The sequence below is a fragment of the Sminthopsis crassicaudata genome, chromosome 1 (assembly GCF_048593235.1).
Source record: "Sminthopsis crassicaudata isolate SCR6 chromosome 1, ASM4859323v1, whole genome shotgun sequence".
Lineage (NCBI taxonomy): Eukaryota > Metazoa > Chordata > Mammalia > Dasyuromorphia > Dasyuridae > Sminthopsis > Sminthopsis crassicaudata.
In genome coordinates this window covers 46290096-46308523 of record NC_133617.1, presented here as the reverse complement: position 1 = coordinate 46308523, position 18428 = coordinate 46290096, and the positions used below count along the sequence as shown (strand labels likewise).

Sequence of the window (18428 nt, the reverse complement as noted above, 5' to 3'; positions counted from 1 at the left end):
TTACTTTTTCCCTTGGTGACCTCATTAGCTCCCCTGGGTTCAACTGTAAATGTAAATGTAGATGATAATACTACTAACTAGCATTTATATGTCACTTTGAGATTTACAAAACACTTTACACGTGTTATCTCATTTTACCTGTGAGGTAGGTGCTATTAACATCCTCATTTTGCCAATAACAGAACAGAGGCAAACAGCGTTAAGGGACTAGTTCAGCTACTGAAGACTGGATTTGAACTCAGGGCTTCCTATTTCAGGACCAGCTTTCTATCCATGGCACCACCCAGCTGTATGACCTTGGCCAAACCACTTCCCTTTTTTGGGCCCTAGTTCTCTCAGCTGTCAAACAAAAAGATTTGGATAAGACGTGACTTCTAAGCCCTTCCAGTTTTCCAAACTCAAATCCTTTGATCCATAAAATGCTGATAATATCTTTTGTTCAGAGCTGGAATCTACAAGGAGAAAATAATGTATCTAAAGTTGGTAAACTTAAAATGGCTTCCTACATTTCAGCTCTCTTGACACTTCAGTTTGCCCCAGCAATTCCTCCCTTTGCCGAGCAGGAAACGCTTTAAGAGGCCCAACAGCTAACCAGCCGCAGGCCCCTCCCCTGGGTTTCCAGTCTCATTTCATGTTACTTCTCTAATTACCCTCTCAGTTTCAGCCAAACAAGGTTACCATCTGTTCTCTCTCTCGTCTGCATCTTAGCAAAGGCTGACATTTAAGTGCACCCATGTCTGGAATGTTTTCTCTCCTCATCTCTCTGCCTCTTAATTATTAGTCCTAGTTTCTGACACCTCCAACCCAAGGCCTTTCCTAATGTTCCCAGTTGTTCGTTGCAGCTTCTTCTTGAAATGAGATTGCATTAACTTAATCTAATTCCCCCAGGAGAATCTCCTTGTTTGTGTCCCAGGAGTCCAACACAAAGCCTTGAAGGAGGACACATTTGTGAATATCTGTTAGTGCCCATGATATTGATGAGTAAATATTTGTTGAAATGAATCAGAGTGAATTGAAAGGGAGGCACTTGTCATATGGACGAAATGATGATAACGCCCGCCCTGCACGAGACACCCTTGCTGCCTTATTTTAAACTCTGGGAGGTGGAGGCTAGCATTCCCATTTTACAGATGAGGTCCTGGAGCTTGTCCCTTTCTGGCCCCCTTTTCCTCCTCTGTAACATGAGGAAGCTAGCTGGAAACTGGCCTGCAGGAGCTCCAAAGTCCTTTCTTTCCTGCCCATCCCCCTCGTCTTGAAATCTACAGGACGGAAAACTAAACTTGAAGTTAAGATAGGGCGGCTCAGGTTAGAGCGAGCCAGAAAACTACACGGGGCGGGGATTTATGAATGGCCCGATAAGCCCCACCCCTCGCGCGCGAGCACGCTCCACTTTCCCTCTCCGAGTGCCCGCCCCCTCGTGCCGCGTGCTGACGTCATCGTCAGACAGTCCGGAAGTGTTGCCATGGCGGCGCTGAGCGGCCTGGTGTCTTCGCTGGAGTCTTATAGAGGCCGGGACCGCTTGGTGAGGCCCAGGGCGGGCTGGGACCCGACCTCAGAGGCGGAGCCGCGGGCTCCCCGCTGTGCTCTCTTCCTTCTCATGCCTGGGCGTAAGCCCGGCCCTACTGGGCCCGGTGTCCCTACCGGGCCTGCAGGCCCCTTCTGAGGAAGCCCCTCGGTAGAAAGAGTGAAGGCCTCCCCGTTTCTGCCCCTAAGGCCTCTGGGAATAGAGAAGACTTGGGTTCCGACGTCCCCATTCCCAAACCCTCGCCACCCAGGCTCCGAACACCCCGGCCTCGGCCTCAGTTTCCCTTTCTTGTCTTTGAGTGGTTGGACAATTAAAATGTGAAAATCCCCCCTCTCCCTCGCCGGGGATGAGTGGGATAGCAGAAAGCGCCCAGGGCTGGCAGACTCTCAGGGAGCCCAGCTGGGGGCCGTGGCTCTAAGCGCTGGGATGCAAACAAAAGGCTGTCCTCGGAGTCCTGGGTCTGTGGCAAAATCACCGCCTCCTCTTGGCCTGCAAATGTTTTCGGGCTCCGCAGGTTTTTAAAAATATGTATTTTGAGGGCCATTTCAATTTGACTAATTTCTTTTGTATTTGTATGGTTTTAGAAATTCATTCACAAACATTATTCTTCAACAGACTGTCAGAGAGCCTCATGACATGGCAGAAAAGGATGAGGGCCCCTGGACTTTTCCAGTGCCAGGGTCAGTGATCACAGGCTTAAGAGTTGGAAAGAACCTTAGACAAAGTTAAATTTTCTTGTGGCTCTACAATCAATAGATACTATGTATCTGCATATTTATTTATATTATATAAATTCTGCATTTGAGACTGGAACCAGCCTTCCGGACATACTGTGTGGTTTGAGGAAACCACTTAATTTTCCAGTTCCTTAGGCAATTCTCCAAATTTTTAAGTTGCAGAGCAATGCAGACCCACACTGGTAGAGCCTCCTTATTTGGGAGTTTCCTATACCCATGAAATCATAAGTCTAGTCCCTGTCCCTGTTAGGTGCAGAGCCTGTACTCCAAGGCCTTTGTGGGAGCAAAGATGAGACCCAGGCTGCTGCTTTCATAGAACTCACCCTCTAATAGGTGATCAAGCCATGAACAAAACTAAAAATTTTTTTTCTTTAAAAGAGCAATATTACTTGTTCCAAAATTAATGGTTATCGAATTGTGTTTTTAAATTTAAAAACTGGTAGCTTTCTCTTCAGAATAAGGTTGACTAGAATTTGTTTCCAGGGCTCTGACCTTCATAAAGTGCTGCCTACAGTGTGAAATGTTTGCTGTTAAAACTTTAGCAAAGGCTACTCTTACCAATTTTCTGTAATTCTGTGACAGTAGGGGAGAGAAAAAAGACACTGATACTATAGGCAAAAGTAACAAAACTCCATCTTGCAATAAAGTATAAATCATTTTGGAGAATCGTGTTATATATTTGAGTGACTAATATATTTACTAGTCAAGAGAATGCTAGAATATTACTGTATGTTGCCTAAGGAAGTTCCCATTATTCATTTTTGAGGGGGATATGCTATACAGATTGCTACAAAGTGTTTTTTGTTTGTTTCTCAACTCCTGTTTTTATCCCACGCATCTTTCAGATAAGTAAGCATACAGATAGTCTCTGGTTTACACTTCTCAAGTAACATTGAATTAATTCTTCTGAGGCTTGATTTCAAATTCATATCTCCAGTGCTTCCCAGGCTACCTGAGTCACATGTTCCACTTTCTGGTAACACATGAGTATGCAACTATGTTGCTTTAACTTCAAAATAGTTCCACTGTTTTGAACTTCTACTTTTCAGTCTCGTCACTTATTAGGAATACAGCTAGGTTTTAACCCTAAATGAATTTTCAACACTTTATGGTAATCCTATCTAATTAGCAAAATATGAGTTGCCCAGCACTATGGTAGCCACTCCAGTTGGATGGAAATGAAATACCAAGTAAGAAATGGCTTTTGTTGTCTGTCCATATATTATGGAGCTGAAAACCAAGATAGTTACTAAAAGTGATGGTTGGCTACTACAAATAAATTGATGCGATCATAAATCAATGCCCCACTTTCTCATGCTTGCTGCCTCTGGTTTGCTACAGATTAGGACTTTGAGCTATGGCTGTCAGCTGATTGGTGGATTTCTGACTGAGCAGTCTTCCGTCAAGTCTGAAGTAGGAAAGAGGCTTCTGGGGATATCTGCACAGCTCAGCCACTGCAGGACTGTCTTGCGGTTGTTTGATGACCTGGCCATGCTTGCATACAGCAGGCAGTATGGGCTGGGTGCTAAGGTAACCACACCAGAACTATTCCGTAGATATATGAAGATATATAATGTTTCAGTTTGGCTTAATCAGAAGATTCTCATCTTAAAAAAAAAAAAAAAAAAAAAAAAAAAAAAAAAAAAGAAGGCTGCTTAAAACCACTATTGATTCTTACAAGAGCTTATAACGTTGCATGTGCCTTTGGGAGAGGGGTAAGCATAAGGATCAGGGAATGAGTGGACTATGACTAAGGGATTCCCCTTTGGGCCCTTGGAGGGATCTTTTTAGAGATAAATTATTTACTGTGAAGGCCTATAATGGCTGAGATCACTTCCAGCTTTAAATCCTAAGAACCTATAAGATTCAGCATGGAAGTCTGACACTGTCATGTGTCTTTGGGCAAGTGACTTCATCTCATTGAACCTCAGCTTTCTCATATATAAAAATGAAGGGGCTGGACAAGATGATTTTTGAGGGTCCTTCCAACCCAAAATCATTATCTGGTGGGAATGGTAAGCCCTGTGTTGATGACTTCAGGGAGTACAGAAAACTGTGAGATATGAATTTATATTTTATTGGCTATTACAGTCTAGTTAGACAGAGAAGCTCATATTCCAACAGGTATATTAGACCAGTTAGACACAGAAAAATATAACAAGATGACTTCTCAGGTGCCAATTTGAGTTTCATAATCTTATATTTTCTCAGATTCTGCCTTGGCACAGTTTTAAATCCCATTACCATTTTGGTCATCCTCCTAGGGACTTGTTCCCACTTGGTAATGTCTCATCTCTAATTTACTGGCATATTTGTTTTTACATCTTAGACATTTTTGGATATACCATCCCACCTGACTCTTCTAGTCCTCCCATGTAACATTAAAAAGATCAGTGCAAATACATTTGCAAACCAAGGAATTTTAGGAAGCAATTATTTGCCTTATATATATTTTTAAAGATATGAATATAAAGAACTAGAAAAGATAGTCAATACTGGGCTTATATCCCAAAAAGATCTTAAAGAAGGGAAAGAGACTTGTATGTACAAGAATGTTTGTGGCAGCCCTCTTTGTAGTGGCCAGAAACTGGAAACTGAGTGGATGTCCATCAATTGGAGAATGGCTGAATAAATTGTGGTATGTGAATATTATGGATTATTACTATTCTGTAAGAAATGACCAACAGGATGATTTCAGAAAGGCCTGGAGAGACTTACAGGAACTGATGCTCAGTGAAGTGAGTAGGATCAGAAGATCATTGTATACTTCAACAACAGTACTATATGAGGATCAATTCTGATGTATGTGGCCATTTTCAACAATGAGATGAACCAAATCAGTTCCAATAGAGCAGTAAGGAACTGAACCAGCTACACCTAGCAAAAGAACTCTGGGAGATGACTATGAACCACTACATAGAATTCCCAATTCCTCTATTTTTGTCCGCTTGCATTTTGGATTTCCTTCACAGGCTAATTTTACACTATTTCAAAGTCCGACTCTTTTTGTAGAGCAAAACAACTGTTTGGACATGTATACATATTTTGTATTTAATTTATACTTTAACATATTTAACATGTACTGGTCAACCTGACATCTGGCAGAGAGGGTGGGGGAGAAGGAGGGGAAAAATTAGAACAAAAGGTTTGGCAATTGTCAATGTTGTAAAATTACCCATGCATATATCTGGTAAATAAAAACTATTAGAAAAAAAAAAAAAAAGATAGTCAATAGCAGTATCTGACAAGAAGCCTGGCCCTTTCTTAGAGGCTGTGTCCTGGGGAAGGGTGATTTGACATTTGATGTCCTCTTCAAACTCAGGAATTCAATTTAGCAAATATTTATTAAATTCTTGATATATGTAAAACAGTGAAGCTTGGAAGTTATAGAACTGGCCTTCAAGTCAGGAAAACCTGAGTTTAGATCCTACCATTGACTCTTCCTGGCTTTGTGACTTTGGGCAAGTCACTTGACTTATTGTCCTAGATATTTCTAAGCCTATACTCTGTAGAGAGGTACAGGTGCCAATCTATATTGGTAAAGGGATTTTTCATGAGAGAACTCCCTATAACCCATGTCAAAGGTCCAGACCTTAGTCCTATCCCTATATGCCAGATATCTGAAATTCAAAGATAGCAAGTGATAGTCTTTGCATCCAAGGAGCATATGCATGGCTCCATATGAGTAAGTGCAGGGAGAGAGAGTTTCAAAACTGAGGGAAGAGAAAGCTTTTTTTTTTTTCTCTTAATAGTATTTTTCCAATTTTTTTTTTTATTTTTGTAAGACTTTGTGTTAGTTTTTTTTTTCTCCTTCTCTCCTTTACCTCCCTCCTCCCTGAAATAGCAAACAATCTGATATAGGTTAAACATGAACAATCATTTTAAACATTATCATATTTGTCATTTTTCCTAAAAGGGAAAAAAAAAAACACAAAAAGGAAAAAGCAAGCAAAAAAAGGTGGAAATACCATGTTTCCATACACATTCAGTCTCCATAGTTTTCTTTCTGAATGCAGATGATATTTTCCATCCCAAGTGATGAGAAAACTTTCAACAAGGTGTTTCACTAAGGAGTCGGCAACCAAGCTAAGTCTTGAAGAAAAGGCAGACACTGAAAGGAAATGGGAAGAGTGAGGGCATCATAGGTCCTGAGGATGGCTTGTGTGACTCCAGTGACATGCCAAACTCAGAAGGAACTGGAAGATCAACTTGGGCCAGGCTATCAAGAGTATATATGTGTGTGTCTCTGTGTGTGTGTGTGTGTGTGTGTGTGTGTGTGTGTGTGTGTGTGTGTGTGTGTGTAAAAGACAGGGAGAGGTGTGAGAGGCTCATGAGACGATTTTAGCCATATGGGACAGGGAACCCCCAAAGGTTTTCTGACAGAAAAGTGAGAGGATCGGCATGAATTGAAGACAGGAAAGTCAGTTATAAGCTGGTAAAATAGCACAAGTAAGAAATGAAACAGGGCTTGGGCTAGAATGATAGAAGTACAGTAAAGATGCAGAAAAGATAACAGTGTCTGCTCATATTAGGTGCTGAATAAATGTTAGCTGATTGGCAGATAGGAGAAATCATGTTAGAATCAACCGGACTTTGCAACTTATTGGATTGGTAAAGGCAAGGGAAGTCATAGGACAAGGAAAATGATGATGTCATAGGAAAGTTGGGTGAATGGTCAGGCTAAGGGGAGAAAATAAATTCAATTTGGACATGTGTAGCTAGAGAGGCCATAAGTGGATCCAGATTATCAGAATATTTGGAGGTGCTGGACTGAATTGAGAGGCAAAACTGAGCTATCTATGTACATTTGGGAATTGTTTTCTAAGGGTTTATAATTGAAACTATAGGAGTGAATGAGATAACCAGCACAGAGGAAAGAGAAAGAAGAAAAAAGGGCCTATGAAATGTACTGGAGAATCCCTAGTTTAGGGAGTTGAAGAAAAAGAGTGATATGTGAAGGAGCAGGCAGACAGGAGGAAGAGAACCAGGAGAAAGTGGCTGGGCATCTGAGAGCCTGAACTCCAGTTCTAGCTCCGTCACTTCCCTCATGAGCAAGACAAGTTACTTCTTTTCTCTAAGGCTTCCGTAAAAGGAGGTATTGGATTAGATGGCCTCTGAGATTCCTTCTACTTCTATACCCATGATCCTTTGAATTGACTAAAAAGAATGCACCCAGAATGATGGGTACATGGGAATGTGGGATGCTTTATTTGGGCAGAGAATGATTGAAAAACACCTCTGCGATTTACTGGAGAAGTCACTAGTATATGGAAAACATTGAGAATTAGGTGGAAAACGTGACTAAAAATATCCATTTCCTTTGACCTATAGCTGCACTGCTAGACATTAGTCAATCCAAGGGTGTCAAAGACAGAAAGAAAGGTCTCTCATAGACCAAAAGAAGCAATCATAGCAGTACTTTTTGAGATAGCATGAGAGGCAGAGTGTTAAGTGGAAGTGGTCATTAGGTGGTAGCTGGCTTCAAAGTCAGCAAGTCCTGGGTTCCCCATTCATCCCCAAAGCACATGGACTTTGGCACTAGACATGTCATCTTGGGCTCCAAGCAGTTTTCTAAGATCACTTCTAACCTGCAGTCCATGAACTTGTTAATATTTGAAAATTTCAATAGCATTATTTCCCTTGTTATCCTATGTATTTTATTTAAAACATTTTAAAAACATGATTCTATATACTGCCAAATGGGTCCAAGCCACAAAAGGATTCAGAATCTAAGAATTCCTGCCCTAAGACTAACCCTGGCCATAGATAGGAAGAGATCTACCTTGATAGAAGTGATTCCTCATTAGTGCTTACTAATGAAATCATAGAACTGATTTTTAAAACCTCAACTGGAAACTATAGATGCCCATTGATGGGGGAATTGTTAAATCAATTGTGGTACATTAATCACATAATGGATTATTACTGAGCCATGAGAAATGATAGATATAGAGGATTGAAAGAAGCTTGGAAAAATCTAGGTAGTGATACAGAGGAAAGTGGTAACAGAAAAACTAGGAGGAGCCAAAGAAAGAGAAAGTGAGAACTGTAATTATAATGACAAAGTTAGGTTCCTAGAGAGGAGTTGGGAAAATGGGCTACAGGGGTAGGATATTGCTTACAAAGTCATCCAAGGCTGGTTAGTGGGTTGACTTTGCTCCAGTAGTTTTCTTTTCTCCATACTTTTAAAATCTGTGTTACAGAGGATGGTTCACTGATAAGGAAGTGGCAATGAATGTGATGTAAAAACAAAAGTTAGCAGTAAGAATAAGGGTTTTTAAATAGTGAGAGATAATGGTGACTTTTGAGAGAGCAGTTTCAGTTGAGCCAGTTTGGAAGTGATTTAGCTGTGAACGAAAGAGGAGGGAGTGGAGGCAACAATGGGTGTAGATTTTTTTTTTTTTTCCTGAGTTTAGCCATGAAAGGGAAGGGAAGATAATGAAGGATAATTTGAGGAGATGGAAATATGTCAGGAACATTATTGTTTTAAGGACGGAGAGATCTGATCTGATCCTTCTGGGAGCTGGTTTATACTGATAAAGCTGGAGAAGGACTGATCAGTCACCAAACATTTATTAATCAAAGTTCTTCAAATACAACAGATATTTGTTTAGCACTATGCCAGTTGCTTAAATTTTAATCTAGTGGAGAAATAAAGATGTAAACATAGATAACTTTTAAACAACATTATATTGTTTATGTATTAGAAAGACACAAAGTGCTAAGACTTCATGGAGTAGATGGATTTGAGTTGGTTTTTGGAGGATGAGGTGGAATTCAACAGGTAAAAATGGGGAAAAGACACTCTCTAGGACAAGGGTTTAACTTGGAGTCTATGAACATAACTTTAAAAAAAAAAGATGTTTGTCAACTATTTTTTTAGTGTATTTGTTTTGTTTTTTGTAATTTGTGCTTTGGTGTTTTTGTTTGTTTGTTTGTTTGTTTTTTGCTGGACTGAGAATTTTAATAATAGAGTTCTATTTTCAAAATACATGCAAATACATTCAACATTCACCTTTGCAAAATCTTGTGTTGCAAATTTTTCTCTCTTCCTTCCTCCCACCCCCCTCCTCTGTACTGCAAGCAATCCAATATAGGTTAAACATGTGTATTTCTTCCAAACATATTTCCACATTTATCAGGCTGAAAGATGATCTTTTGATCTGAAAAATCAGATCAAAAAGGGAAAAAAATGAGGGGGGAAAAAAGCAAGCAAACAAATACAAAAAAGGTAAAAGTACTATATTGTGTTCCACACTCAGTCCCCACTGTATGGCTTTCTCTATCCTAAGTCTATTGGAATTGACCTGAATCGTCTCATTGTTGAAAAGAGCCACGTCCATCACAGTTGATTATCACATAATTTTGTTGCTGTGTACAGTGTTCTCTTCGTTCTATTTACTTTACTTAGCATCAGTTCATGTCAGTCTCCAGGCCTTTTTGAAATCATCCTGCTGATTGTTTCTTATAGAACAATTATATTTCATAACATTCATATACCATAACCTATTCAGCCATTCTCCAACTGATAGGCATCCACTCAGTTCCCAGTTCCTTGCCTCTACAAAAAGGGCTGCCACAAACATTTTTTTCTGCTGTGAATTTTTACTGTATTTAGAAATAGTATTTTGAAAAGAGGTCCACAGGCTTCACCAGACTGTCAAAAGGATCCATAAAACAAACAAACAAAAAAGGTTAAGTCCCCTTGTCCTAGGCAAAGAGAACAGAATAAGCCAAAGGTGCATGGGCAGGAATACAAGGAGGGCCAGAAAATAGCCCAGTTTTGTTTGGCAGATAAGAGCAGGAGAAGTCAGGAAATGTAGGATTGTGCCAGAGTGAGGAAAATCTTGAATGACATAGTTGGAAGAGAGCAGGAAGTCACAAGGTTTTTCGGCACAAAAGTAACCTAGTCAAGTCTTCTGTATTGGTTAGAAGGAAGCCCTCTTTGCAAATGGTACCCATCCCCTCCTTTCCCTTTTGAAGAATGACATTTTCATTAAGGCAAGTCCAGAATCTCCCAGTTGTTTAGATTAGTTACCCCTGGGGTCCCTCCTAGCCCCAAGGCTTAGATCCTGTATACAGCAGTGAAGTCACTAGAGCTGTGCCTCCTAAGACAACTGGTCACAGCTATCTGCTTAGTACTTTTCTACTAGTAAGGCCATCTCAGAAATCCATTTTTAAAATCAGGAGGTGCTTGATGTGTATGGAATCAGAACAGAGTGCCTTGCATGTTTTCAGGGAAAATTTCTTGAAGCTTTCTACTCTTGTAGGAGAATTTTTTTCTTAAACAACTGATAGTGGCCACTTGGATCTTAAATGTACTCTGGACAGTATCAGAGAAGCCCTCTCCCTCTTTGAACCCCCTTTTCTTGCCTCCATACAGATCTCATACCCCTAAAGTACCATGCCCTGGGACAAGTCACTACAGTTGAATAAAAACTACTTTCCAAGCATTCTTTCCCAAAGACAGCCTGGTCTTCCTGGTTGCATTTTGGAGATTGGCCTTCAGAATAAATCAAAATTTGTTGGTTCCTCCTGCCCCCCAAACAATATTGCCTCATATTACAGCATGGGAAAGGAGACCACAAGCCGTTGTAGTGGATGTTTTACAGTCTCATCGACAATCCAGTCCTACACCATTTCTTAGCTCAGTGGTTTAGGACAGGGGATGGAGGCGACTTCTGCCACTGGTCAACATTCCATTTGTAAGGTGGATTTTCTTTCAAAGGAGGGCATTTCCCAACCTTTTCAGATCTGGGGTGCCCCATGCCCTGACCACAGAAGATAGCACAGGCTAAATGCTGAACGAGTGGGAAAGCCCATGGGTAGTCCAGGAGTTCAGAGGAAGAAGCTGTCCCTGCAGCCTGATGTGGTAGAAAGGTGGAGGCTGGACTTCAGGGAGTCTTCAAGACATGCCCAGGGTATAGAGGAGTGAAGAGGAGGCCTTTGATGCGGCAAAGTGCTTCCTGTCTTTCCTTATATCCAACCAGTTGCCAATTCTGTCCATTTTACTTACACAAACCCTCCGTTCTTTTCCCAGGGCTGCCACTCTCATTTAGGCTCTTTTGGGGTCTGTTAAGACAGAGAGTGTAAACTGCCTGGCTGGAGCAGGGGACTCGTAAAGGGGGCCAGGAGGAGAGAGGCCAAAAGCTAGGGTGGGGTGAACACTGCTTCTGCTTCAACCTGAGGGCTGTGCTCGGCACCAGGGAGACACAGAGGGAGGGAGGAAGCCTCCACTGCACCGCTGCTCTGAAACATGGTGTTTGTGCAGAAATGATTCCTGTGGGAGAATTAGCTGCAGCTGCAGGACATAGCAAAAGCCAGCTGTTGTCTTCATAACGCCACGCTTTGTTTCTATTGTCAGAAAGACTGGATGCTTTTGCTTTTTTGCCTGAGCAGTTTGGCCCAGAGAATTGGCAGGGAAGAGAGGGAAGGGAAAGAGCACTGCCTGGTGAAGTCACTGAGTTAACTATAGTGTGCGAGGGAGGTTAGAAAACACACTCTTGACCCATGGCCTCCCCTCCCTTGCCTTCCTTCCTCTCTTTCCTCCCTTCTCTCGTTACCTCTCTTCTCATCTTCTCCCCTTTCCTCTCCTTCCCTCCCTTCTCTTCTCCCCTTTTCCCTCCCCCTCCTCTTTGCCTTCCTTCTCATCTCCTCTCTTTCCTCCCCGTCTTCTCCCCCTCCTCTCTTCCCTCTCCCTCCATCTGTGTGCCTCTGTAGGAGGAAGATGCTATCATCCGCTGGCTGTCTGTCATCAATAACCTTGCTGATCAGCTCTATTACCCTTGTGAGCACGTTGCCTGGGCTGCTGATGCTAAGATTATTCACATCAACTCTACAAAGTGGTGGATACTAAGCACAGCCCTTTGGGGCCTTTCACTTCTCCTAGGAACTCTACGGTGAGTGCAAAGATTGGATTATTTGCCTGCTCCAATTCGAGTTAATCTCCAGGAGGAAACATGTGACTTTAGTTCAGAGAGTTCTCTAATGGCTCCACCAAACAAAGAAACACTTGAGCTGACAGCCCAAGTGGATGAGGCCGCTGGTGACATATGAGCTGTGTGAATTAAGAAATCTTCTTTCTATTGGTCAAGGATGTCCAGGTGCCTGGAGCCAGGCACCGTCATCTGAGCAGGGCTTTAGCTGCAGCCTTCTTCTTAGCCTGCTCCTTAGGGAGTTTGATCGTCCTTGGCCTTCTTTTCTCTATTCATGACGAAATCAGACCTTTCCCTCTCTGACCCCAGGAAGGAGAAATAATTCCAGAGAAGCTGGCTGCTTTGCTTGTTTCTAAAGGAGATAAGCTCCTGCAGAAAAATCTCTTGTACCCTGCTATATTCTTAGTAAAAATGCCTAAACAAGACTATCAGGTGTTTACTTGTGAGTTGAATTCATCCAAAAGCTTCAGTATTCAAAGGTCTTCAAAACAGAATTTTCCTTGTAAATCATTTTATGTTTACAGAAGTGCTGAATGCACTTTAAAATTGCTTGCTAAAACTAGTGGGGGGAAAAGACATTTTCCTTTTCTAGAATATTAGTAATCACCTTGTTTCAATAATTAGCCATTTAGAAAAGTCTTTATAAGTGTTATTAAAAGTGTATTTTAATCTTGAAGTAATTGTTACTGAATCACCTTGTTTGTTGGGGGCACAGTCTCCTTGGTCCTCCCCAAAGGCCATTACACTAAAAGGACAAAGAAATGACCACATAAAGAAAAACAGAAGAGTTTCTCAAGAACAGTACCTGCCTTCAGCAGCAAAGCAAATATGAAAATAACATCACTCTGCTTTGTGAGATATGCCAGTGGAGGCTTTTGGTTGCAGATTTTACCCATAGTCTTGAGAGATTCTCTCATGGAGACAGAGGATCTGGGATTTAAATCCCAGCTCTGCTACTTAATATCTGTGTGACTTTAAGCAAGTCACTTCTGTTCAGATGATCTTTGCCCTTGGAGGGTTTTAGAACTAAATCCTCCCTTCTCCCTTGCTTCTTTGAGTGTTAAACATGGGAGCCACTCACCCATCATGTTTGTTTTTCCTGATACATTTTTCTGGTCTTTTCAGATCCCTGAAAATTATACTGAATCTGAGAAGGAAATTGAAAAATCCTGAAGGAAAATCTAGGTATGATTTCATTCCCTTTCCTATTCTTTCTCTCATAAGAAAAAGAAAAAATATCTTCAGTTACATCAACTAATTTTCATTTCAAGTAGGAAGGAACCATAAGAGGAGTGGGATAACTGGCAGATCAGGCTAGCTATCTGAAGGAGAAGTTGATAGAATTGCTGTTCTTGTCATCACTTCATAATGAGAAGGAATAGTAATTTCTGAACTCAGTCATATTCTGTCAAATGTTTACCAGCTAGGGCTGGGGTGGGGGAAGTACACGTGACATACTTTTAAGTTTAATATGCATTAATGTTTTTTCCTTCATCTAAATGTAGACCAACCACAAATCTAGCCTTGATGTGTAGCATTTGCCAGTTTCTGGGTTATAAATGCTCTCTGAACATTTAACAATCAGCTGAAGAGTTAGTTTAAGCTGACTCCAGCATATCCCTGCCTGAATCTAAGATTATGGCCCATAGAGACATGATTGTCACTCTGACAGAGATTATAGGATGTCAGATATATAAGTGATTTTAGAGGCCATCTAAGCCAAGGGCTCTTAACCTTTTCTGTGTCCTGAACTTCTCAGGCAGTTAGTCTGATAAAGTAGATGAAGTCTTTCTCAGAATCAGGTTTTTAAATGCACAAAATAAAATACTTAGGAATACAAAAGAAAATGAATATGCTGAAATACAGCTATCAAAATATTCTTTCAAAAAGTTCATGGACCCCAGGCTAAGAACACCTTCAGCAGAAGGGAAAACTGAGGCTCAGAAAGGGGAAGGGAGCAGCTGGGCCCAGGTGGGAGGCCCAGATTGATCACTCTTACACCTGCTGGGGTGAAGCTCAGCCTTCCTTGCAGCACCGAGGTAGGACCCTGCCCCCGAAGCCCAGTGTGGACCCATGCACAGGGTTCTGCACTGGGGTCCTTAGATTTTGGTCCTTCCTATGAGGGCCCACAGCAGGGACCCAACTCCCCCAAGCCCTAAAATAGGGTGGAGATACTTGCAGGGCTATTGGTAGCAAAGGGCTTTATAGCCTTAAAGTGCTATGGAAATGTATGTGTTATACTTACTGAATCTGAGAACAGATACAGTAATGACTATACTGAGGAAGTAACTCATTTATAATCAAGGATCTGTGATGTCATCGGAATGAGAACTGCCTCCACTGAAACAGATTGTCATCCATGAGTATCTTGGTGAAAGAAGCCCCTTCTTTGGGCTCACATGTCCATGGCCCAGGTTCAGGGTCTTGTTCACCCCACACAGGGACTATGGCAGAGCTCTTCTCCCTGGGCTCCAGCTTCCAGATGTCACCTGTTTAAACTGCAAATGTCCAGCTCTGACCAGGTCACTCCCTCTTATGGAAGCTTCAGTGGTCCCTGTAGCTTCTAAAGTAAAACAAAAGCCTCACTGATCTCTTAAGGCCCTTTTATCATCTGCCTTGAGTCTATTTTGACAAGTTCTTTGATGATACTCTCATTTACACACTTGGATGCTGGCCACTGGCTTCCTTGTACATGTACCATTTCCATATCTTTGCCCAGGCCATCCTTACTCCCTGGCATGCGTGCCCGCTATTAACCTCTGCCTGGTAGAAACCCTGACTTTTTATAAAGCTCAGCTCAAGGACTGTCTCCTACAGAAAACCTCTCCTGACCCCTCTTGAAGTGACTTTGTATCTCTTTGTTTATGAACATGCTGTTTCTTATCCCTTGCCCCCTAGACTGGAAGTCAGCTAGCATCTTTAAGTCAGGGCTAGGATAAAGTCTGATACATAGTTGGTGCTCAATAAATGCTGGTTGAATTAATCAACTTGCATTTTGAATAAGGCTCAGAAAGTTGCTGTAGACTTGAGAAGTCATGTGATTTACCCAAGGTCACTCAGCTAGCCAGTATCCAGTGTGGATCTGAAGCCCAGGCCTCCTAACTCCAAGTATTTGGCTACGCCACAATCATACTTGAGATTCATGTATATAGTTTTGTTTTGTTTTTTAAAGAGTTTACAAAGTAATTACCTCATAATTACCCTGTGAGGTTGATAGGAAAATATTCTCTTTTATATTCTCTGACAGCCCTAGTGTTAGGCTTCGATAAGTTCTCCTGACTCCAAGTTTAGAGCTCTCTCCACAATTACCATGCCATCTCTCCAGCTGGTCAGTGGAAAGGCTTTATTTTCTTGACTAAAGAAGTCCAGGATCACCTTAGAAAGAAAACTGCTTACCAGAAAACTCAGATCCTAAGTCAGACTCTCTTAACTAACTTGCTATGTGAATTTGGGAAAATCTGTTAATATGTCTGTGCCTCAGTTTCCTTATCCATAAAACAGAAGAAGTAACAACTGCTTCAGCCTCCTGATAATATCATTATTTCAACTGAATAGAGATAACTCTTGGCAAAAAACTGTGAAGAGTTATAACCTTATGTAAATATGAGGTATGATATTGTCTCAAGAGACAGTTGGGCTCATATCTCTAGCACCCTAAGGTTGCAAATGCTTCCTTCACAACAGCCCCATGAGGTAGAAGAGATATGGAGGTGTATGAAAGTACACCCCTAAGTATGTGACTAAGTTGAGTTGCTGCGCCAACAGAGAACCTCCCCATGTCCCACCCCCAGCTCCTAGGCTAGTATTTTGCTCTTCGGCACCCCGCCTTCCTATGGGATCCCTTCTCAGAACAGAAGCATTTTTTGTTCTGGCTGCCTCAGACTTGTTTACATCTCTCTTCAGCCCTTAATATGAGTGGTTTGCAGAGCTGACCTGGACCTTAGAGATAGGTCAGATTAACATGATTGTGGGCCGCATTAAGGATGGCTTATCTCCTCTGTAGCCTGCTTTAGTTGGGCCACATGGAGTACAGTGGCCAGTTCTGGGAGCCACGTTTTAGGAAGGATTTTAATAAGCTGAAGTGTCCAAAGGAGGATCCGGAAAGGCCTTGTGAAGATCAGCTCAAGGAATCGGAGACATGGAGCCTGGAGAAGAGAAGGCTTAGAGGGGAGACAGTAACTGGCTTTTAATCTTTGGAAAGACTCTTGTGTGTGTAGGTGTGTTCCTTCTGGTCCCAGAAGACAGGTCCTAAAGCAATGAAAAGAAGCTGCCAACTGGCCAATTGAGTACAAGTCTCCAGAAAAGTTTCCTAATCATTGTGTGATACAAAAGTAGACTTGGCAGCTTTTGGAGGTAGTGAGGGAGGCGAGGTTTCAAACAACCACTAGATAACTCTAGCTTGAGTGTCATTTTTGGAGTCTGGGTTGAATTAGACATCCGCTGAGGTGGTCTTTTCCAATTTAGAAATCTTGGGTCTCTGTAACCCTTTCTCCTATGTAAACAACGACTATATTAGACATGACTCTTCTAAAACAAAAAAATTAAGCATTTAATACCTTTTCTTTTTCTGTCTTCTACAGTAAATCTTTTAGAAGAGAAAAGAAAATGATTGAAATTCAGGTGAAGTCGGAAATATTAACCCTTCTTAGCAATTTGGCTGATCTAGCCAATGCCATCCACTGGCTACCTCCAGGATTCCTCTGGGCAGGACGATTTCCTCCATGGCTGGTGGGTCTCATGGGCACTGTGTCCTCTCTCATCAGTATGTACCAAGCATCTGGGCTTCACTCTGAAAAGTCTGATGACTCTTGACATCGATGATTGGTTTGAGAAACACTCAAATGAGACTGAAAATTCTTGGGATCATAGCAGAGGTTGTTGGAATCAAAGCTGAGCTTTTAATTGCTCAAAATAATAAGGTGACTGGGAAACTTAAGAAAGAGATCCAAAAGTTGCTACTGCTGATCTGGATTGGGTTGATTTAAAGGAATAAGACCCAATGGAGATGTGTGAGCTGAGGGCTTCTTCAACTAGAACAAAGAGAAATGTCTTTTGGCCTCTCATTTTGTAAAACTTCAGCATTGTCATAGTGACTTCAAACGGATTGTTCTGGCACTGCCACCTATGGAAAGAACCTTGCTTGTCCATAGTCCAGAGAGAGGTAAAGTTGGGAACCTGGCTCAGCAGGCTCTGGCATCCTCAGCTCTCTGGCTGTCCCTTCCCCCTCAAATCACAGAACAGCAGGCTTTTTGTGGGTGAGGAATTGTGGAATTGCTAGTATTTGTGAGCAAAGACTAGGACTTCCCAGCTGTCTAGGACTTGCTCTATAGAGAGAGGACCAAAACCATCTTTTTCAGATCTGTTTAAGTTGTAAACTTTAGCAAGCCCTAAAGGGGATTTAGCTTGGTGAATGGTTGGGCTACTCTGCAGGCTATGGGCTTCTCAGGGACCAGCCAACATTAGTAACTAATTGGCTCCTTTCACCTCACCTTCCATCTGTTTTTTAAATAATAGCATGTTAGAAAGGAGAGTTTCTTTTAGCTTGGCTGACAGAAAATCTCTTCTTACTTTTTTTTTATCAGACAACAGGAAATGTTTCTTTTGCTGACATTTGAAAAGCTGAGAGATGTAGCAGAAAGAATGCTGGGCCTGGGAGCCAGGAGCCTTGGGTTCCTATTAGAGCTTGGTCAATTCCTCAAGCCTCTCCGGGCCTGTTTCCTAGCCTATAATAATATTTGCTCTGCCTTCTTCCACAGATAGAACAAAGATCAAATGAGATATCTAAAACACCACACAATCATGAAGGCAATATTATCCTTGGAGTCTAAAAGCAAATCAACTAGATTTTGTTTTTGAAAATAAGTTTTAAAAATATTATGTGCTAATGACAAATGAAAGTTTCTCGGATAATCAGGAATCATCTGATATGTATCTAATAATAAAATGGAAGGTAGAAGATCAAGATTTGGCTGGCCTCCTCCTTGGTCTGCTGTTAAATGCTACTGACCCATCATCCACAGCACATACATGCCACAAGCAATTAATTAATTCTCTTCAATAATTATTTTTTAAGTACTACCCATGAGCTCAAGGATTCAAAGACAAAAATGAAAACACCATCTCCTATATGTAACTGGAGTTGGATAGAGAGTAAGATAAATAAGACAAAAAGTGTAAACTCCTGAAGGCATGTACAGTCTTGCAAGGGAGGGAAAACACAATAAACCTAAT

At 41.6% G+C, this 18428-nt stretch overlaps 1 protein-coding gene across 2 annotated transcripts in view; it reads left to right on the top strand.

Moving 5' to 3' along the window:
- The window catches only part of PEX11G (peroxisomal biogenesis factor 11 gamma), a 48638-nt gene extending 30479 nt beyond the window's left edge, over nt 1–18159 (top strand). The window contains exons 1-5 of one of the 2 annotated variants that reach the window (XM_074300786.1): nt 1438–1522; nt 3604–3792; nt 11983–12161; nt 13323–13382; nt 16778–18159. In XM_074300786.1, the coding sequence (XP_074156887.1) occupies nt 1463–1522; nt 3604–3792; nt 11983–12161; nt 13323–13382; nt 16778–17009 (720 nt within the window). In that variant the 5' untranslated portion in view covers nt 1438–1462 and the 3' untranslated portion in view covers nt 17010–18159. Of the gene's footprint in view, nt 1–1437; nt 1523–3603; nt 3793–11982; nt 12162–13322; nt 13383–16777 lie in introns of those variants that run through there. The other variant, XM_074300794.1, reaches the window with a different exon arrangement.
- The last annotated feature ends 269 nt before the right edge of the window (nt 18160–18428 follow it).